Raw genomic sequence first — 22,701 nt, forward strand, 5'->3', positions numbered from 1 at the left:
AACAATAGTTTGGGCAGGGGTATATATACAGCAGGGAACAGAAAGCAAAGCAGCAGATCAGGAAGAGGAAGGAGATGGAAATGGCACTTGGGGAGGGTTTGATGCTAATTTCTGACATGCTTGCCCGAAAGGTTGTCCGCCGCTGTTCTAGAGCAAGGAGAGTGCCCAGGCTCCTTTCCCTTCTGAGACTCTGGCCTTTTGGTCTTTCACCTTCCTGGGACTCCACAGCACTGAATCAAGGAGCTAGCATCTAGTTCTGCTCTTGAGAGAGGGACTTCGCTTCTTACTGTGGAGGCCCAGGACAACTCGAAGTATTAAGAAGTAAAACAGACTTCAGTAAAGACATTTACTGGGGCAAAGGCTACCCATCCAGAGGTTCTCTGCCCTGCTTCAAAGAGTAAAGCTGTTCCTGTGTCCCAAACCCAGTCCACAGAGCCCAGAGCACCCCCAAAATACTCAGCTGTTCCATTTCCGAAACTCTACAGCTCCCCAAAGCTCCCAAGCTGCCAAACAAGTCTCTGAACCCAGGTTCCCTTGGAACCCTTTGTTCCTTAAGCACCCTTCCTTCTTGTTGCTGCTGTCTGGGATTAAACAGCTTTATTGATTCATAGATGCTAGGGTCAGAAGGGACCTCAATGGATCATCGAGTCTGACTCCCTGCCTATGGCAGGAAAAAGTGCAGGGGTCAGATGACGCCAGCCAGGTGCTTGTCAAGTCTCCTCTTGAAGATCCCCAAGGTAGGGAAGAGCCCCACCTCCTTTGGAAGCCTGTTCCAGATTCTGGCAACCCTAATCATGAAGAAGTTCTTTCTGATGTCCAGCCTAAATCTACTCTCTATCAGCTTGTGGCTGTTGTTCTTGGTTATTCCAAGGGTGCGCTGCATCACCTATTCCCTGCTGGCTCTCACTGGTGAATTTGTATACTGCCACAAGATTCCCCCACAGCCTTCTCTTGCAGAGGCTGAAAAGGTTCAGGTCCCTCAGCCTTTCCTCATAGGGCCTTCCCTGAAGGCCTCTTAACCATCTGAATGACCATCCTCTGTACCCTCTCAAGGTTGTCCACATCCCTCTTGAATTCATCGATTCATAGGAAGGAACCTCAACATATCATTGAGTCTTGTGGTGGGCCAGTAGGCAGTGCTCCTGCATTGAGCCACCCACCTCACTGCACCCGGCCAACTTCCAGGCTCTGAGTGCCTCACATCTGGCCGCCCCCTTTCCTGGAGCACATCTTCTAGCCTGGGGGTAGAGCTGCTACCACACAGGGATGGGCTTGATTCTGGCTCTGTGCCCCCGGGAAACACAGGTCTAGTAGCCCTCGAGGATACTTGACTCACTTCAAGAACTTGGGATGCTTCCCTCAGTCAAAAGCACAAGTAGTGGTCTCCCTTTGTCAGCCAAACAAAGGGGACCCCAAGGCATAATCTAGACTCACTCCCAATAAGTCTCCCATGCTAGGTACAAAGGAGATTTATTGCCTCAGCAATAAATGTAAGACCTGTCAACTCTATTGCCAAAGCAATCAACACTTCCCACAATAAACCATTATAATCTACAGATCATGTACAAGACTATCCCAGGATGTGGTATATCTCATCCAGAGCACCAAATGTCCTCATGGTAACTATGTGGATGAAACCAGACAAAATTACACACCAGAGGAAATGAACCCTGAGAAAATAAAGGACAGAGACACTAGAAAACAGACAGGAGAACATTTTTTCACAAATAATCCCTCCCTGTCTGATCACACAGCTCTCATGTTCAAGGGGAATTTCCAAAAAAAATCTTGAAAAGATGAGCCTGGGAACAAAAATTTGTTAGACTTTTGGACACTAGAATCAGGGACTTACCATATACAGTGACTTCATGGTCCATTATAATCTACCTGATATTCACTAATCTCTGCACTTCTCAAGTGATAATCAGTCCCTCCTGAACAATTCTGCTTTCTGCTTATAAGGTTTTTGCTACATTTTTTTATCTTTTAGCTACCTGATATCCTGTTTTTATGTATCTTATATCTTGTTTTTATTTGCATATGGAGTTTTATACAGGCCATTGTTCCATTTGCTATTTAGCTTTGCTGTGCCTGCTTCTCTTGCAGAGACCTGAGGAAGCATACTGTGGTACCTGAAAGCTTGTCTAAATCTATCCCAACCATGCAGTTGGTCCAACAAAAGACATCACCCAAAAAAACTTTTGCCTTTCTCATATTTTCTGGACCACCACAATTACAACATTACTTCAACACCGCCTTTCTTTACACTTAGGGTGCTGACATATTTGTAGCTTCTTGCTGTAAGTCATGGCACTTCATAGCTCTGGTGCTGTCTTCAGAACAGGAGCAGGGAAAGGGACAGAAGGGAGCTTGGCTGGGGTTTACCCAGACTGCACTGGAGGATGGGGTGGGTGGACTGGAGCCCACCCACCTCAAGAGGGCTCCAATCCACCGGCCTCACCCGCCAGCACAGGCTGGACAAGCCCCAGAAAAACTCCTTCCCCTCCCTTCCCCTTTCCCCCTCCCATTCTGAAGACAGCACCAGGGGCAGGGCTAGGCTATATCAGCCCAGCCCTGCTCCTGGCACACAGTGACAGATGTTAATGAAGGTGCTTCTTTTTGTAGTGTCTTCATCTGAACCCTCATGTAATGAGGGTTTAGATTGTTCCACAATTAGACACTTTTAAAGTACTCTGTAGCTGTGCTCTTCTGTAAGGGCACAACTGTAGAGCACCTTCAAGGGGCTGATCACATGATAAATGAAACTTCTGTCTGCACCCTTAGTGCTGTGTTGGGGATTTTTATCTGGCCAATTATAGATTTCATAGACATTGGGGCTGGAAGGGACCTCAGAAGATCAAGTCCAGCCCCACACCTGAAGGGCAGGAAGTCAGCTGGGGTCATAGGACCCCAGAAAGATAAGCATCCAATCTACTCTTGAAGGTGTTCAATGTAGGTGCTTGAACCACCTGTGATGGCAGGCTGTTCCAGACCTTGGGGGCTCAGACAGTAAAGACATTCTTCCTTATGTCCTGAAACAGTCTTGCAGGAGTTTGTGACCGTTCGAACTCGTCATCCCTTGGGGCGCTCTGGTGAACAAACGTTCCCCCAGATCCTGGTGGTCACCCTTGATAAACTTATAGGTGGCCATCAGGTCACCCCTGACTTTGCACTTTTCCAAGCTAAAGAGCCCCATGGCTCTCAGCTTGTCGTCATAAGGTCTGTTTTCCTGACCTCTGATCATGCACGTAGCTCTTCTCTGGACTCTCTCAAGCTTTTCCACATCCTTTTTTGAATAGAGGAGCCCAAAACTGGATGCAGTACTCCAGCTGTGGCCTCACCAAGGCCAAGCACAAGGGGGAGAATGATGTCCTGGGATTTGCTCGAGAAGCATCTATGGATGCAAGCCAGCATTTTGGTCGCTTTACAAGCCACAGCATTGCACTGCAGGCTCATGTTCATCCTGTGGTCAATGATGACCCCCAAGTCTCTTTCTTCTGTAGTGCTAGCCAGTACAGCACCGCCGAGCCTATAAGGAGGCTGCAGGTTTTTCTTCCCAAGGTGGAGAACCTTGCATTTTTCGGTATTAAACACCATCAGGTTTTCGTCTGCCCAGGTCAGCCTGGATCGTCCTCCTGTCTTCTGGTGTGGATGCTTTGCCCCAAAGTTTGGTGTCATCAGCGAACTTTGCCATTCTGCTTCTGACTCCAATGTCCACATCATTAATTAAATTGTTGAACAATATGGATCCAAGGACAGAGCCTTGGGGGACCCCACTTGTCACAGGGCACCATGACAATTGACTTCCATCAATTACTACCCTCTAGATCCGACCACGGAACCAATTTCCTAGCCAGCGGATCATGGTGGACCCAAGGCCACAATTGGCCAGTTTCGCCAAGAGGTGATCATGGGATACCAGATAGAAGGCTTTTTTGAAGTCAAGATATATGACATCAATCTCTTCTCCCTTGTCCAGGTGATAGGTTACCTGGTCGTAGAAGGAAATGAGATTGGTCGAGCAAGACCTACCCACAACAAACTCATGCTGGCTATCCCTCAGGATGTTGGTGTTAGCCAGTCCATTAAGGATGGCCTCTTTAATAAACTTTTCTAAGATCTTCCCCAGGACAGAAGTCAGGCTGATGGGCGTATAGTTTGCCGGATCTACTTGCCTTCCTTTGTTGAAGATAGGCACCACATTGGCCTTCTTCCAGTACTACACCAGAACACCAGGAGTTCTCAAAGATCTGTGCCAGGGGCCGAGCTATGATGTTTGCCAGCTTCTTGAGTACCCTAAGGTGTAGATTGTCAGGGCCGGCTGACTTGAAGGTATCAAGCCTCTCAAGATGTTGCTTCACGAGGTCAGCATTGATCAGTCCCATGGGACTGATGAAAGACCAATGCAAAGTACCATTTAATAGGTTGGCTTTTTCCTGGGCATCAGATGTTAGTTGTCCTGTCTGGTTCAGCAGGGGTCCAACATTGCCCTTGCTTTTCCTCTGGCTCCCCACATATCTGAAAAAGGACTTTTTATTGTCCTTGATGCTCGAAGTTAGTTGGAGTTCAGTTGCAGCCTTGGCTTTTCTGGTTTGCTCCCTGCAGGACCGAAACAGTGCAAAATATTCCTCTTTGGAGGTGAATCCCCTCTTGCTGCCTTTCCTCTGAGATAGAATAGAATTAGTGTGTGCATTGAGGATTGCTCCCTTGAGGAGCAACCACTCATCCTGAACTCCCCTCCCCCTGGGGTCATGGTCCCTTAGGGCCTCACTGACAAGCCTTCTGAGCTTGCCAAAGTTGGCTTTCCTGAAGTCGAGGACTTCAGTGTTGCTGACTGACTTGCCAGCTTTACAGCAGATGATGAAGGTATTCAGCTCGTGGTTGCTGTCACCCAGCTTCCCATCAATCACTAGGTCACCGATTAGGTCATCCCCAGTAGCCAGTACCAGGTTGAGTAGCGCTTTACCTCTCGTTGGCCCATAGACTTCTTGAGTCAGGTAGAGGTCATCCACGCACAATAGGAAGCTTTGCGACTGCTTGGATTTTGCTGAGTGATCCTCCCATGAGATGTTCGGGTAATTGAAGTCACCTATAACAACCACAGTCCTGAAGCAAGCGGCCTCAGCCAGTTCCCAGGCAACATCCTGGTCAAGCTCTGGACTTCGGGTGGGAGGTCTGTATTAGACTCCCACCGTTGTGTCCCCTGTGCCGTGTTCCCCACAGATTTTAACCCAGAGGGTCTCCAGTCATCTACCCTGATCACCAATATCAGCTTGCAGGGTCATGTAGCTTTGCTTAACATAGAGAGCTACACCCCCGCCCCCTTTATCTACTCGATCCCTCCTGTACAGGGCATAGCCATCTATACCCATGGTCCAGTCATGGGTGGAGTCCCACCAGGTCTCTGTTATCCCTTTGATGTCATAATTATTTGCGTTAAGCAGGAGGACAAGTTCCTCCTGCTTATTCCCCAAGCTCCTAGCATTTGTGTACAGACAGGCAAGTGTCCCCTTGGGGGCTCTTGCCTTGCTCACAGATTGCACCAGGGCTGGGGTAGGGGTGGGCTCCCTTAAGTGCCTTGGCCTGCTGACTTTGCAAGGGTTGCTCAGCGGGCCAGCAGTGGCAGTAGTCCTCCTGTCCTCCAGCGGGCTTAGTTTAAAGCCCATTGGAGCAGGTCAGCCAGTCTGGCTGAAAAGAGCCTCCTCCCCAGGGGAGAAAGGCCATCTCTTTCCAGCAGCTTGCTGCGTCTCTTACCAAAAAGCAGGCTGTGGTCATGGAAGCCAAAGCCTTCCCGATGACACCAGCACCACAGTCTTTGGTTCGCTACCTGGATCCTCCTCTCCCTCCTCAGCCCATACCCTGAGACTCTGAGGATCGAAGAGAACACCACCTGTGCCCCCAAACCCTTTAGCCCCACTCCTAAATCTGTATAGTGCCTCATGACCCGGCTGGGAGTGCTCCTAGCCATGTCATTAGTGCCCACATGAATAAGGAGCATGGGATAGTGTTCTGTGGGCTGGAGGAGCTTAGGGATCTTATTATCAATTTTTTGTTCTTGTTGGTCAGAAATGTCATTGCCTATATTATATTGACCTCTCTAATGAGATCACTGTCACTTGTGGTAGGCTAACCAGCTTGGGTAAAAATCAGGCAATTTTAAGGCATCTTTTTCACACCTTTCCTTAATCTACCAAGGTGAATATAGTAATCCTATAAAAGGTGGCTGAATCATCCAAACTTCACCATGCTATAATTTAGTGAAGAGCAACCATTTTCTCTCAGTCACCTAAATATAGATTTGCAGTGAAAGCTCCCTATATGTGAAGCATCTGTTGTTTCACTTCTTGCCTACTTCCACAGAACTTCAAAAGGATATGGCAGAATGAGACTTCATATATCTGCACAAAAACTATATTATAACGAGGAAGCTTTGCACTGAGTCATCCTTGTTTTCTTTGCCTTGATCATCATAACTTTGATCATCATGTCAAGATAGCATCAAGACAAATGAGAGATGGCAGTAGTGATGCATGTGTACTGACGACCTAAGCATTCTACAAAAGTCTGCTACCATATCTTCTTGCTAGAATAATTGACATTTCCGTTAGGTCTGCCTCATCTACCAGGGTAGATCTGTGCACTAGATTAAGAAATGAATGTCTCTCTTTAACCCAAAGATACCCATCTAGGGGTAACCTACCTCATTTGGCCTTAGAGCTGACTAAGTTGTCTGGGGATGTGGCCACTGCCACTACTTGGAGCCATAGGTGACAGTTGGTGACAAACAACAGAGACTACTGATAAGAGTCCATCCATAGGATATGGTTAATGCCTATTGCTACTTCTATATAAGTTGAAGGCATATATTTGTACAAAAAGGCAGAACATACCCCATGGTTCATTTTGCACTTTTTCAGTGCCTGAAAGATTTATTTGTATGTGGGAAAGCAGGGGACCCATTCCTCCTCTTCTCATGCCTAAGTGGTGTGTTATTTGCTTAAATATTTAACAACCTCCCAGCCAGGGAATATATTTTTCTTTTCATCCATTTCTGGAGTAAGCATTATCATTTGTTAAATATATATTAGGATGATGATCTGTTTACCTTGGTTTGCAACTTTAAGACCTTGGTGTGGTATCTTCACCCCGCTCAGGGAATGTCACAAATAAATCACTGCCGTACATGGCATTGTTATAAATACCAGAAGCTCAGCAGACTTGCAGGATTTGAATAAAACATGAATGAAGTGTTTCATATTTGCATTTTTTTCCTGTGGAACATCTCACCAGAAACCCTGCATGCCTGTCAAGCTTTGAACTCACTGGTTTTCCCTCCTTTAGAATATTTTGCACTTTAAAAAATCAAAGCTATGAATTTGATACTGAATTTTCATAATCTTAAAATGTAATTTAGAAGGTTGGTTATTATCATCCTGGAGCATTGTCTGTTTTATGCCTTGCTTTGAACTTAACTCAGTGGGAATGTTAATTCAGGTCTTTGGTGGGCTATTATAATTCTCTCTGTGGTGGCCCTCTTGAAGAGCTGGAGTGGCAGACTTTCACTTGGAAATGTATTTTGCTGCTTAGATGTTAACAAAGATTAACTACTTTCACATATTATTTTTACTCTGTAATATGCACCTGTTTCTCATTCCCTTTTGAAATTACTTTAAGATCCTCCTGCTTTATAGTCCTTCAAGGCTCACCTTCTTTGAATGGCCTTGTTTTATTTATTTTCTCGAGGAGTGCCCCGAGAGTTAGCTGTGAGATGCTACATGAAAGGGTATGTCATTGTTTGCCTGTGGTGTTGCACTGTAAGCCTTATGTCACTGTACTCTTATACAATCAACACTTTCATAAGTAAGGTAGATTGCTTTTTCTATTCCAGGGATGATCGTTAAGGATTTTCCTCATGACCTTCTTTTAATTCTTCGTTTAAAAATCTCTATTATGGTAGCCTATCTTTTCTAGCAAGGTTGCTGGCTATCACTGGTCTGGTGCCCATCCAGATGTTTCCTATGTTACATGGACAGGATTACTTTAAAGAAATAGGCCATGTGTAGATGAATGAGGAATTTTAGTTTGCTGCCCTACAGCCGCGGAGCGAAGCACTGGGCTCCGTGCAACTCAGGGGCTCTGCAGGAAGCCCATGCAGGCAACCTGGCAGCAGCCTGGGAAGGCAGGCTCCACCCAAGAAAAAAAAAGTGGCAAGCCTGATCTTTTTTCCCTTCCAGGAGCCTGCCTGCCTGCCTGAGGTCCGCAGGGGCTTGCTGCTTCCCTCCACGACTGCGATGCTCCCTGGGACCACCCAAGCTGGGTGCCTGCAGCCAGGTGCTGCCTGTAAGGGTGCTACTGCTGCCGCAGAGGGAAGCACCAACCCCCACCACACACACACATACAGCTCAGGGACCACTCTGCCCCTGGCAGCTCACCCTCCCCACCCCTCCATTGCAAAGGCAGGTAAGTGCACAGGTATATGCATAACATGGGGGTTTACATGGCTCTACATTGAAGCTGTGTTTTTAAAAACCCACCACTTCAATTTAGGGCCCTCATTTCATCTACACATGCCCACAGAGATCATGTGCTTCAGCAGTAGCCCTGCTTGCTGACTCTTTACTAATTCTCTATTTTACCAATGAAAGCCCCATTGTCACAGCGGCTTATGGAAAAAAAATGAAAATTAGCCAGCTGTCATACATCTGCAGGCCAAAGCACAGTCCTCTCTCACTTGTTCCCAGCATTACAACCAGAGGCATTGGAGAGCAGTAAATTCATCCTGCATACCTCCTCCTATGGCTCCTTCCACCACATTCCCTCTTTGCAAAAAGAGCCCATGCCCTTAAAGAAGTTATTGTCCTCCTACGGCTTGAGGTTGCAAACAGAACCCTAACTTGCATATCCTACTTCCTACTGTTGTTGGCCTTGCTTGTTTTACAGGAGCAGGCTGGCAACAGTTCTTCTCTGCCCTTGGTCTGACCACCCATGTCAAGCACCATCTCCTCTGCTTATTCTTAGCTTGGACTGGATGTGACACTGGAGCAGAAGCTGGATTAGATGCATCGTGAGCGGGAATCTCCAACCTAACCTCATCCTCCAGCTGTAGGAGATTTTCCTTCTAAGATCTGGCATTCCCTTTGACTCCACCCTTTGAAAGCTACCTCGAGATTCACTTGTTTCCTAGGTGTTGAAGCCAACTGTGATTGTCTGAATTGCACTGTAGGGCAGGGAGCCCAAGCGCAGCTCCTGGCAGCAGGGTGACTAGTTTAGAGCCAGCTGACATTTCTTCACTTTGTTCCAGGGGTGGAAACGGAGTGAAATGTCCCAGCTTTCTAGCTGAAGGTGTTACTAGCAGCTTTTTATTAAAAAAGCAAGAAGCCTTAAGTGATTATTTTTTTCCCAGCTGTGAGAAAACAACCACTCTCCAGACAGTATAGATATTTCAGCAAACATTAATCTTGATGAGTAGGGAGACGATAAACAGGTTATTTAACCTACTAGCTTCTGCAGGAGATTTTGCTCCCTTATGAGCTCCTCAGCCAGTTCTCCAAAGCAAAATTCAGTAAGCAAACAAACAAAAAATCCTCTGTTCTCTTCCAGAAGCTAGCAGAAGAGATCCTTTTTGCTCTGGCCCCAGCACAGCAGCCTAGCTTCTCCTTGCAACAAGCTATTCTCTTTACAGCTTGCTTCCTCCTCCCCTTTGCTTTCTCTTTCAGGAGCTGTTAAAGCTCAGTAGAAGACACCTTCAGCCAAATGCCCCCATAGCTGAGCTTTCTGAACAGGGCTGATAGCTCCATCTGATACAGCCATGAGGGCAAATGCTCTGTGCACCCCAGTGATGCACAGAGGGTCACTGCCCCCAGTAAACTATATGGTAAGCTAATAATTAGTGCTTGCTTCAACCCCAGCTTGTTTAGAGCAGAAGGGCCCAGCCTAGAAGACCTGAGGAACGTGGGGCATTCTCTCCACCAGCCCCAGTCTCACTCCTCCCTGGCCAGATCCTGCTCTGCACAGGAACGTGAGGGGAACACTCCTAGCACTGGTCTTCATGCTGTGTGATGATGTGAATCCTCTGCATATGCGATTCCCAACCTCACTTCCATGCAGCCATAAGGGAGAGGGCCAGAATTTGCTGCATGATGTTAAGTTTTTGCCCCCGTTTGGGTTTTTTAAACCATTCCAGCAGTGCAGAGCGTCTGTAAAACCGGCATAACCAGACTCCACATGATTACCATGTGACATGCTGCAGGTTAGGGGTGTGTGATTTAGAGAAAAGGAGAGTAGCTGACTTGGATTTTGGTGAACTCTACTTGCCAGAATGGCTTTTTGTGGCCTTAGAGAGATGAATAATGTTTAGAGCAGCCTGCTCTGAGAGCTGTGAGGTGTGCTGAGAGCAAACTGGCTTTGATTAATTATGCAACCTCAAATCCCAGATCCTGTGCCAAGCTCATCTTGATCAGACCAGAGATTCTGGGCCCATATGCTCAACAGTAGAAATATCGAGGTCTCTCTCTCTGTGTCTCTGAGATGTTAATGGATGCATTTTAATCAACAGGAAACCCCCCCCAAAAAATAAAGGAACATGATTCAATTTAGTCAAATATGTCTTAACCATTACTTTTTAGCAGTAGCATAACTAAAGGGGCAGCAGCCCTGGGCACCTGGGTGGGGACACAAAAATAGCAGCTGCCAGCTAAACATGCCCTTTTCCAGAGTGCAGAGCTGCCCTGTTACGCCTCTTTTAAAGTTTCCTCATCATGTCCATTATAAAAACTCTGCCAGTTCAGGGTGAAAACTGCTGCCTCTAGTACTCTCTGTTTTATCTTGGAGATATGTGAATGACACTGCTCTTAAAGGAAAACCCACTTTTTCATAAGGAATATAGTAAGCTAAGTGCAAGTTTGCTGCTGGGTGCGACTCCTTTAAGAGGTTCTGTTCTGTTTGGTTGCTAGGGGCAACTCTTATAAATATCAGTGAAACACATGTGGCGTCTGGAAAGAAAACCTGAAGAGGGAAGGTCTGTACGTCCGGCAGTGGATGCTAGATCTACTCTGAATTGACATCTGTACTGAGTAGCTGTTGAACTTGTTAATAGGCATACTTAGTTATTAATCCTGAATTTTCCTCTCTTATTTGTAGTGAGATGATAGGAAGGAGCATATATGACTTTTACTATGAAATATATAAAGTTTTCCAAATGTTTTTGCTGTGCAAGGATATGAAGTCATACGTACATAGATTTATTTATGACAAATACACCTCTGATTACAAATTGCAGTGAATAATACATAGGGCCACTAGAGCTCTCTTCCTAAAGTCCAGCAGACCTACTCTGCTTACATTGCTGATGGTGTCCTGCCCTAGTCTGTGATAGTTGTTTTATGCGTACCAGGGACTAATCAGTATTTCAAAGCAAATTGGACTGCGGATGCTGGGTAATAATATATGCATACAAGGAAGGCAGAACATAACGCTGTCATCAACAGCAAAACAGGGAAGATGGAGGAAAGTCTGGGTTAAATGATCTAAAGTAATGTAATAAATAATTACAATGATATATATGCTCCGGGTAAGCATACTTCTGGCCTTTGCGAGTTGCCACATGGGACCCAAGAGGGATTTTTTGCTACATATGGAGTTGGTTATTTTGTTTTGTTTTGTTTTGGTTTTTGTTTTGTTTTGTTTTAAAGGCCTTCCTCTGAACCATTGGGTGTTCACTGCAGCCAAAACTGGGGATTTTGCCTGGGGTGTGTCAGTGCTCTTGTTGGGACCTAAACCCAGAAGTTCTTGGCTAAAGGGTTGTGCCCCATCAGTCAGAGTCAGACTGATTGCTGTTTTGGGTGTCAGGAAGGAATTTTACACCATAGTTAGATTGGTATGGACTGTGGGGGTCTCTGCCTTCTTCTGTAGCAGGGGTGTGGCATGGTCTTCTTCCTCAGATCTCTCAAGCATATTTTAACAACCTTGCAGCAGCAGGACATTGGCTCTTGTGGTCCCACTGCTATTCCTGTGGCAGGTTAGGGTGTTATGTCTTGCAGTTTTGTCAGGGCTGACTGCACAGTTTTTCTAATAAGTTAAACAGTGGGTTTGTATAGGATGGTTGGATAGAGATGATCCTGCCTGAGCGGTTGGACTAATTGACCTCCTGAAGGTCCCTTCCAGCCCTACGTCTCTATGGTACTATAATATTGCATTAGAAAAGTATCCTTTTTCAGAAAAAATATTAAAATTACCTGCCATCTAATGCAACACAATAGCCATTTTGATCCTTAACCAACCAGAACCTGGACCTGATTCTCCACTGTCTGAAAGCCTGGGAAATTAATTATACCTTTGTATAAAACTCCATCAAATAAAATCCTGTGGGCCAGAACTGTCACTGGTGTAAATCAATATATGCCCAGCTGAGGATCTGACCCACTGTACATAGTTGTAATTAACTACACAAGATGCAAGACAGTTGACAATGGCAGAAAAGAATACAAGAGAAAATAGGTTCCCCCATGCAGCGCTAATCATCAGCCGGTTCCTGGCCTGAATAACATTGCTGTATGTGACAGTGACAGAAGTTATATGCATTTAAAATAAATGGGCTGTGTAATAAGGTTGGTGGCAATGGGTCTTATCCATTCCCCCCAATCTAAAGGGCAGCTTAAGGGCCTGATAGCTCTAGAGATGTTTCCACTGGCTTCAAAGAGACTTTGATCAGGCCCTGCATCCATAATAATTTAGTAAGCATAATGCTGTGTAAGAGAAATTAGGGAAAATGCTACTGTTGTCATTTCAATAAAGCCCTCTAAATCCAGTTTCTTCAATTAATTCTATTTTCCTTTTGCTAGATAACCTGTTCAAACCAAAGGAAAGATTCATTTCGGAGAAGGAGATGCATATGAGATCTAAAAGGTACAGAGTGTTTTGGTTTAGCATTCACTGGGATTTATTGGTACCTAACAAAGGCACAGCATTTCCTTTTCATCTTCTCATCTGTGGTCTTTGATATGTCATATTTCTTGCCTTGCTTGTGCATGTTGCACACATCTGTTTTTTAAAACTGCACACAGCTTTCCTATGACTCAGTCTCAACTGTGCTTTGGGAAGAGTATGGATCTGCACTATCCCAGAAGAAGCATTGAAGTGGGCTGGATCATACTGTATTTATTTGGTGCCTTTGTGCACCCTGCTGTTCCACTTTGCTTGTGTCTCTGAAAACAACATTAATGTAGAGATGGATGGGTCTTCCTCCTCCTTGCTGCTATATGCGACTTAGCTAGAGTCTAACCTGAAGGCATGTTACAAAAAGATAAGTATTAAAGTTTTTCAGGGGCTTGAGCAGAATAGGACTGGGTTTAAGTACCTATCAGTAAAATTCAAGCATCTAATAGATACAGTAGCGTTTGATCCAGAGCATGCTTGTCCTCTGATTTGCACAGGGAAAAGGAAAACAGACTTTTCATTACGCCCCTTAATGGAGTGTAACCTCCCGAGCCATTTCTTCTTCCTTGTCAGGGTAGGTCATGTTTTTGCTTCATCCCATCTTTTTTATGTGGCAACACAAGCAAGAAGCAGTCCTGTAGTTATGGCACGTTTCTGCACAACTATGCTTGGAAGTAGGCTGAGGTGCTCTTTCTGCATTTGGAAAGTCCATAATGGTCTAGTTGCTTCTCACCTATCTTACCATCTTTAGCAATGTACTAAATGTTATTTTTTTCAAGCCTGTTTACTAATAAGCATTTGTGTATAATAGTGTGTATGTTGTAGCCCTCAAAATGTAGTAATAGTTCCATCTCTGTAATAAGTAATTTTTCTTGTTGCAGTCTCACCCACATTAGGTCCAAAAGTGCAGTAAGGTTTGCACTGTTGAATATTCCTTGGGACTCTTATCTGGCAGTCTGCTTTCTCCATCTTCTGTCATGCTTATTATTATTATTATTCCACATCTTTCCTTGTTAATATTATAAGTTATTTTCTTATATAACCATTAAAGGGAGTATGGACTCTTTTCTCCAGTCATAAAAATGTGTTTCTGCAGAGCAGTATAGGCCAGAATTTCCCAATGTGATTTTCAAACTTGCCCTTACCTTCTAGGTATCCATTCTGAGGCATTTCAAGTGTTCAGAAAGTGCTAGGCAGCAACCCTCTGGCACATCCTAGCAACAATGACAAAATATTAGACACTTGGGTATGTGATCCTCCATAGGTTTTGCACCTTATTTAGTTGATGACAGTGCTAAGTGTCTTCAGTGCAATTTCCCCCTGTAAAGGAGTACAATTGCACAATCTGTCCCATTGTCCTTGTTAAAGAACAGAAAATCTGTTGATAGCATACAAGCCAGGATGGGTTGCTGTCTGGGTTGTGTATTGCAAAATAGGATAGAAAAAATAAAACCCTATAGCCACTAAAGAAATCAGATCAGTGTACATGTGATTCAGATCAGAAAGCACACAAAGAGCAGGACCATTCAGTAAGAAGGTGCTGTTTTATTACAGAGACCCTAATCCTGTTCCTTTTTTAGTCAACAGAGACATTGTTTATTGACTTTGATAGGAAAAGGATCAGCCACAAAGTTTCTTTTGTTATAGTAACCAAGACCAGCAGTTACATTAAGGATTGACAGAATTTCTTTTTGCATAAAAGGGACCTGATGAGGGGACCTGAAGATCTCATCAGTGAGAAAATCTTACCAGTCAATAGAGTTATAATGTTGTTTTTCTTATATTTTTTAAAAACCTGTACCATTGTTGTTGGAATTCATATTGTGATATAACTACTCTGAGCCTCTAGATTCAATTGCCCAAAAAGCTTATGGGCCAGACTCTGATCTCACTTACGTTGCTGTAAACCCAGATTAACTCCACTGTGCTCACTGAAATTCCTCCAGAATTGCACAGATGGAACTGAGATAATCTAAGTCTTTGTGTGTTGTAATCGTTTCAAAATGAAGAACCCTTTCTAATAGGTCAAAAACTTTTGCTGCGATACCAACATTTTTGCTAATAGATACCTATATGAAATCTAATTCAGATATTTACAATGTATAGCAATACCAGACATTGCCTGGAAGATATTTTTAACTGTTGAAAATTAAGTTAGTAGTGACATTATAGAATGGTATATTAAAACTTTTGTTTTCTGAATTTATTCCAGGATTTATAATAACTTGCCTGAAGTGAAAAAGAAACAAGAAGAAAAACAGAAACAGGTGATCATACAGAGTAACAGGCTGCGGGTTGAGGTTTTCAAAAAGGTAATGGTTTCACTAGGAATATGTATAATTTGCCTCAAACTTTTATCTACTGTATGAAGAGACTGCCTCTGGCTCCATACTCCCTAAGAAAATCCACTTACTTATCTCTTTTACGTAGTTCTATAGTTACTGTTACAGTCTCAGAATATCCCACGAGTTTTAATGTGTTTATCCTTACAATTCTCCTGTGAGGTAGAAAAGTGTTGTTTAGCCCAATTGTACAGAGCAGGAACTGAAGCAAAGCCCTGATCTACAGAGTGACTTGGCTATCATGATGTTTAGTAGTGCTGAACCTAACTTTTAGCTGCCTGGTCCCTGTAGCAGAATTGACACTCCAGCTAGGCTCGTTTTGCAATGACAAGAGTTAAAGGCCTCAGAATGGAAACCACAGAAGTGACAGTGAGTGGACAGCCATCTGAGTTAGGACATACTGGGCTACATGAGATGCTTCACTGCAGAGTAGACTAATCTATCGTGCAGTACTGGGTCACCATGTAACTGTGCGCACCAGCCACTGCATAGTAAATTAGGCTAATGTGGGGTTTTCAATACCTGTAAATATAGGTAATAGATTAACTGGACATTAACTATTGCACAGTACTGCTTATGTAGACCCTGATGGGGAGCAAATTTGCTCCCAATCAGCCACACCAGCAAGGAGCCATGGGGAACGAGGCAGTTTTCTGTTCCCAGTCCTGGCACTGCTAAGCTCCTGGCTTCTCCCTACTGCGTGGGGAAGCCCTGCTGGGCACCAGGCTTGCTGGCAGCTGTGTTCCAATCTGCACGGGACTAGGAGAGCTCTGGCAGCTGTAGTGGCAGCTATCTTCCAACCCCGTGCATATCAGGACCTCTCCCAATGTGCATGGAGCCAGTAGACAGCTGCCCCTGGGCAGGGACATGCAGGAAGTGGATCATGGCTCTGCCCTGGCTCTAGACCAGGGGCGGGCAATTATTTTGGGTGATGGGCCATTTACTGAGTTTTGGCAAGCCATCGAGGGCTGCATGACAGGCAGCTAGGGGCAGAAAAATATTAATTTTCTAAAATTTGGGAGGGCCTGTGGGCCGGATAGAATGGCCTGGCACATTTTGCCCACCCCTGCTCTAGACAGTGCTGTCACTGCCACAAGATCCTGGCCCTGGAGCAACTTCCCACCCAGCCACACACCGTACTGGCACTGCTGGGACCAACCGCCATGGAAACCCTGGCCTTACACTGTCAAGGTCCTGCTGCTGTTGAGATCTCCATGGAAACCAGCTGCAGCAATACAAGCAAGGGCTGCTGGGAAATGGAGTCCAGCCGCTGGCTGGATCTGCCATTTTGCCCACCCTTGAATTAGTGACTCTCTACCATTTATTTGTAGGAACAAAGGTGTAGCAAGGCATACCTTATAGTACACATTCATGTCTCCATGCAGGACAAAGTAGTTCAAAGCATCAACTGAAATAAATGAAAAAAGTGAACATGTGCAATAAAGACTGTGTGCATCTGTTCCAGGGGGCTGTTTTAGGAGCAGTGGGTTAAAGGCAACACTAGAAACACTACATTGTTTGTGGCAAGTACTGCCTCTGGACACTGGGCAACAGGAGACCCTGAGAGAGAACGTTAGAGTAGACAAAGCATCTAGTTGGATCTTTCCATTTTCTACCGATTCATTTTGTTGTTAGAGTCTTTCAGACCTGAGGTCACAAGACTTTTATGCTGAGAATTTTTTCACTCTTTGCATTTCTCAGTCCTCCCCCTCCCCTCTTTACACATACATGCACATATACTTTCAGCAAGCCTAGAAAGTATTTTGACTGAAAAATGAGTGACTAAAACTAGTAGGTTAAAATGGAAGCAGTTAATACAACCTAAACTACTGTGGTCATTGCCACTTATGCAGCAATGTCCAGATTATGTCTTTGAATTGTGATTTAAGGATTAATTTTTGTTTTTCTCCTCTAGCAACTACTGAAACAGCTTCTTCAAAGAAATACAGAGTAACAAAGGATTCTTTTGCTGCTCACACTAACTGGACCTCAAATGACTTTGACTATTAGATAAGCCATAACATTTTATCTTAATTACCTGGATATATTTATCTTACCTTTTACCTCTCTACATAAAGAAAGATAATTTGTGCTTCAGTAGAAAATTCTGAAAGAAACTTGTAGATGATTGAAAAAAAATCAGAAATTGAGGAAAACTGGTTTGGTATCATCCTATGGTCAGTTTACTCAGGGGGAAAAAAGAGAGTTTGTTTTGCAATATTGGATTACAATGGAATTTATTTTCATATTTTTAAATAGTTTTTTAGCACTAGAACTGGGTTTATAATATCTAGGACACTTATTTCTCCAAAGCATTTTACTCATTGATTCTCTGTGAGTAAAATGATAAAAGTAAAGAAAATTATTTGTTATGTTTAGAAACTAGTTCAGATAGCATTGCTACCTAATCCTATCAGCAGAAGTTTTAAAGTAATGATTAACATACCAAAAGGGACCTATATTTTGGTCCTCTAAAATGGTATTTTCCTGTTTATATAGTGAACCTGAATAGCAGGTTCACCTGTTAGGGAGCAATATTTAGAATCTACAATAATAACATTTATTTTACATGTTTTTCACTGTAAAATATAATTTTGCTTGACTTCTGTGAGCATAAGGTGTTTAGGTTATGGCATATTAAGTGATGCTGACCCATGCAGAGACTTCTACAAAGGAATATGTTTGTATAAAGATTGTATAATTAAAATCCTCTATAATGTTTCATTCAAAAATATTTAAAATTGTATTTTTACATTTTGGAAATAAAAACAACTAGTTTACATACCAAATAGAATAAAATATAATATTAATCTAAATGTTATATTTTTGTGTTATGTTTAATTACAAACCAATAATGTCAAACTATTGTGCAAGTTATACCTTCGTATCAATTAAAAGCCTTCATTTTGCAATAAATCTTATTTTGAAATACAGTAAAATCCCTGTTATCTGGGCAGAAAATGTGGAGGGGGGAAGGGCTGGCAGTGGCTGCACGTGGAGTGGAGGGGGCGTGGTGGCAGCCACATGTGGAGTGGTGACAGTGCAGGGTAGTGGGTGGTGGCTCCCCACCTCGTCCCTCCCTGTTCAGCTGGCTGTCCATAAATTCTAACTAATAGAGTATTCTGGCTTGTAGAATGCCAGATAACAATGATTTTGCTGTAATACTTCCCAACAGGATTATTATAAACATTAATGTCCATAAACATTAATGTCCATGGTGTTAATGCTGATTTGTCTCAGTGTAAATGAGTTCACAACATGGCTTTGCCTTGTATGTTTTATTTTCCTAATTTAGATGAGATTTACAACTGGAGGTTTTACATGAGCAATTATTTATTGACATTGTTTAGCCTGTCTTGATAATCACTTTCTGCGTGGCTTAGAGGACAGAGTACTGCACTTGGATCAAAAGAGCTCAATTTGTTCTGATACTGGCTTGCTGGGAGAGTGAGAGTGAGCCGGCTTTGTAAAGCACATCGAGCTGTATTGGTGAAAAGTGCTACACCATCCATATCTAGATATGATTTCCCAATTAGTTTAACAGATGTCAGTAAGACTGTGTGTGAAGTAAAGTATTATACTGTGGCCATGTCTACATGTGTGTTTAACTGTGAAGTAGACTAATTAGCTGTGGAGTAAAGTGTCAATGTCTACACCTGTGATACTATTAGGCCATAGGAAACTAATAAACACTGTCATAAGATGTCAGGAACAGTAATATCTTATGGTAGAGTAATTAACTGTGATTAAATGCACATGTAGATGCTGACCACAGACATAAATTGTGCCCAGTCAACCAAGCCAGCAGGAGGCCAGACTCCTGTCAGCTGCCTAGTCACATGGCTCCAGGCTTTAAGCACCCTCATACCCCAGCCAGCCTTTTTGCCACCCAGAGCCCAGGACTGACCTCCAGTGCACCCTAGCCATGGTGTAAACTGTTTTGCTGCAGGTCAAATTGCTGTTGTTCCAGGTGCGCATCTAAACGCTGCACCCAGGAGTAGTTTACTCCAGCTCCAACTGCTTTAGAGTTTATTGCTTTGACTTAATTGCCATGTAGATGCACCCTGCATGAGCAATGGTGCCTCAAACATCCCCTTATGCATGGTCTCACCAACTGAATCTATCATGATTCTGTTTCAATTTGTACTCTTCCAGTTACCTCCCACAACTCACATTCAGGGAATTTCCAAGGGTAAAATCCTGGCACTATTACAAAGCCAATGGCAAAATTCCTGTTGGCTTCAACAAAACCAGCATTTTAGATCTAGCTTTTCCACACTTGTAAACATTGTTAAATTTTTGGGTCTGTGGCTTCTCAGTTTAACTACTTTTCTCCAAAAAGTGGAGTTATACTTGCCAATTTTACAGAGCTCATAAATGTTACTTAAATGTATTGAACTTTTCACTGAATTGTTTTTCTTCATGAAAGTCTTGTTCCCAAAAGTTTTGGTTTAGGAAATTACCCTTGGAGAAAATAAAAAGGATAAATATGTAGGAATTTTAAATGAAAATTCTATCATATAAATGAGTTTTGAAGTATAGTTAGGGAACAAGATGCCGAAGGCAAATCATAGGCTGGGAACCTTTGATATGATATGAAGGTTTTTAGCTTTAAGAAATCAAACAGTCTCTGTGGAGGCCTAAGTTCTCTTTGTAAGTCTTTTAGGAGAAGACTATAGTATATCATATCCAACAAACAATTCTTACACTCATTGCAATTCTACAATCAAGTCATTCCAATGAAAACAGTCATTCAGGAAAAATGCTGCTACTTCATAATGCTTTTGACCACCTACCTGCACAGGCCTTGCAAGGACTTGGATGTTTGCAATTAGACATACCATAATAAAGTTTAGAATTATGGAGAAAGACTGTGACTTTCTACCTTAAATTTCAAGACATGTCAAAATGAAAGAACATTTCCCACTGGTGATGTAAAACATGAAAAATTATCAGGACTACTCTGAAATGCCATACAGTCATTACATGCTAGAGTAGCACCAGACTTGAACCAATACCTAAGTCTGTGCGCCCTTGCCCTGTACCATAAATTGTGACACCCATTTCAATGGTAAACATTAAGCATCATCATTTGTTTCTTGACTTTGAAAAGATCAAATTTCTGTTGGTAATTTAAGGTCGCTCTTTTTTTCTTGTAGTGCTGCTATGTAAGTGTCAGCAGAACAATATTTAATAATATATGGTCATACTCTGTGAAAGTGTCTGGCCCCCAATAGGTATAAACCAGTTTGACTTCACTAAAGTCCATGTTACTGCACATTCTCTGACACTCCCCTTTCTCCTTGCCAATCCAATCCAAAGTAGCAGAGGCCCCTCACTGCAGGTATTTATTTCCACATTGTTCTGAAGGGAGTCCAGTTTGGAACTCACAGAGTTCTACGTGTGCAGCACATAAAGGATCGCTCTGATATTCACACTGTCAGTTTTATATGATGGAATACCACAAGAAGAAAAAAAGTTCAATGTACCAAAAAGCGCCAAGGGCTATGGGGTTGGCCATTAGCTACTCATTACAACTTACTCAACTTCTCAGACTATACCAACAGACTGTCTGAATAAAGGGGTGCTTTTTATTAGGGAATTCATTTGCAAAGAAAATGGCAAAGAGGGGATAATTTTCTTGGAAACTATTTAGAGAAAGCGTGTCATTAACAGTCACAGAAACTTCAGGGCTGAAGATCAACTTCCCCTATTGTATAAAGCTGTTTGACCCTATCGACTTTAATAAAGTAAACACTCCTGGTTGTTCTAATGTGGTTGGTAGCCTTCTTTATACTTGGAGAATGAATAAGTTATACATGTACTACACATCGCAATCCATAGCCTTGTTTGTGGTTCAAAAACATACTGGTACATTTCTCATAAACGCACCCTTAAGAGTAAGCAGTCTGAATTCTAGGGGCTGTGTTCAGACTTAGTATTTTGCAGTTTTCAAACTGGTATTTCTGTAAAAAAAAACAATTAACAGTAAAGTGCACGATATAAAATGCAAGAATTATCCTTATTATAGAAAGAAATCAGAATAAAGTTAGATACGTGAAATCTCACAAATACACTTCTGTTTAAACACAAATCAAAAGGCTAAATTCTGCCCTTTGACATGAGTGCAGCTAACACTAGAATAATTGGAAGCTATATATTTATATAGAAATTGACCTTCATGCACAAGGGATTTGTACCAATATTCCTCTGGTAGCCAATATTTCTTTCCAGTGATAACAGCAGATTTATTTCAGTAATAACTTATGCAACCTTAGAAAAAAGAGTGGTGTTACATCCATGTCTACAAGAGTGTAATTTGGCCCAGAACGTATTACTTGTATAAATATTCTTCATATTGATGAGAGAATAGAATCTAAAACTATTGGAACAATTGTCCAGTTAGTCCTGCCATTTTTTAATAAAGATTGATGCATAAAGGAAGGTAAGACTTTCCACAAAAGTTTGCTTCTCTATGCAGCCTCGACATTCTTTCAAGGGGGAAGAGAAAACTATTTTGGTTATTCTGCTGTATAAATACTGCAGCTGACAATGAATTAATATTTGGTTTCACTTTGTAAGGGGGAATAATTTACCAAAGAAACTTCCTAGAAGTGTTGCATATTTTATAAGCTCATGAGTCTATTCTCCAGTACATAGCTGCTTGGCTATGATGAGGCTCTTGAAATAAGTATACTACACAGACCCACTGCTTGCTTTATGTCAGAAGTTAAATATGTGTATTTCTCCAGAGTCAAGTATCTTCCTTAGTTCTATTTGGCATTTTACCAATGCTATAGGAAGTAGAATTGCTCAATATCTATTTTACATGACCTATAGAATCAGATAATAGAGTGTATCATCTGCCTACCAGATGCAAAAAGACAAAAAAAGAATGAAATGCACAGATGTGCTCACTGTACTTACAATCATATAAAATAGGAATTGAATTGTTCCAAAATTAATAAGTGGAAAAATGAAGTAAATTACCTGGTTGACATTCCAGTTGTACTGATAAGAACTTAAAAAACCCCAAATAAACTAATTACAGAGACTTTTTACAATCTGGACCTGAATGCATACATTAATATGGAGGTCCTTCATCTTTTACATTGTTTTTATTTTCAACAACTACATATTAATTAGCAATAATCGCACCTTGGATTAACCTCATTGGCTACGATACTGCCACTGCGTAAACTATATAATTGACAATAACTATATATTAATTATTTGTGATGATGTAAGACAATTCTTAGATAATCAGATATTAATCATATGTAATAAATGACCCTGGAGTTAATATAAGTCTGCTTTTCACTTCAAGGACCTTCACTCCAGAATGGCAGTCTTTTAAATGAATCTTAACCTTTACAATATATCATGCACTCTAAGAGAAAAAGCTCTAGAGAGCTGCACTGAACTC

General features: G+C 42.5%; 1 protein-coding gene and 1 pseudogene across 5 annotated transcripts in view; one reads left to right on the forward strand and one right to left on the reverse strand.

Moving 5' to 3' along the window:
* The window catches only part of C7H10orf90 (chromosome 7 C10orf90 homolog), a 260,979-nt gene extending 239,954 nt beyond the window's left edge, over positions 1–21,025 (forward strand). For all 5 annotated transcript variants that reach the window (XM_090057715.1, XM_090057716.1, XM_090057717.1 and 2 more), the window contains 3 exons: positions 12,840–12,903; positions 15,146–15,245; positions 17,191–21,025. In XM_090057715.1, the coding sequence (XP_089913841.1) occupies positions 12,840–12,903; positions 15,146–15,245; positions 17,191–17,229 (203 nt within the window). In that variant the 3' untranslated portion in view covers positions 17,230–21,025. The remainder of the gene's footprint in view (positions 1–12,839; positions 12,904–15,145; positions 15,246–17,190) is intronic.
* Positions 21,026–22,410: 1,385 nt separating this feature from the next.
* LOC149860004 (U4 spliceosomal RNA) lies at positions 22,411–22,478 on the reverse strand (annotated as a pseudogene).
* Between the last annotated feature and the right edge of the window lie 223 nt (positions 22,479–22,701).

Source organism: Crocodylus siamensis, chromosome 7 (assembly GCF_052110815.1).
Source record: "Crocodylus siamensis isolate JL-2025a chromosome 7, ASM5211081v1, whole genome shotgun sequence".
Taxonomy (NCBI): Eukaryota; Metazoa; Chordata; order Crocodylia; family Crocodylidae; genus Crocodylus; species Crocodylus siamensis.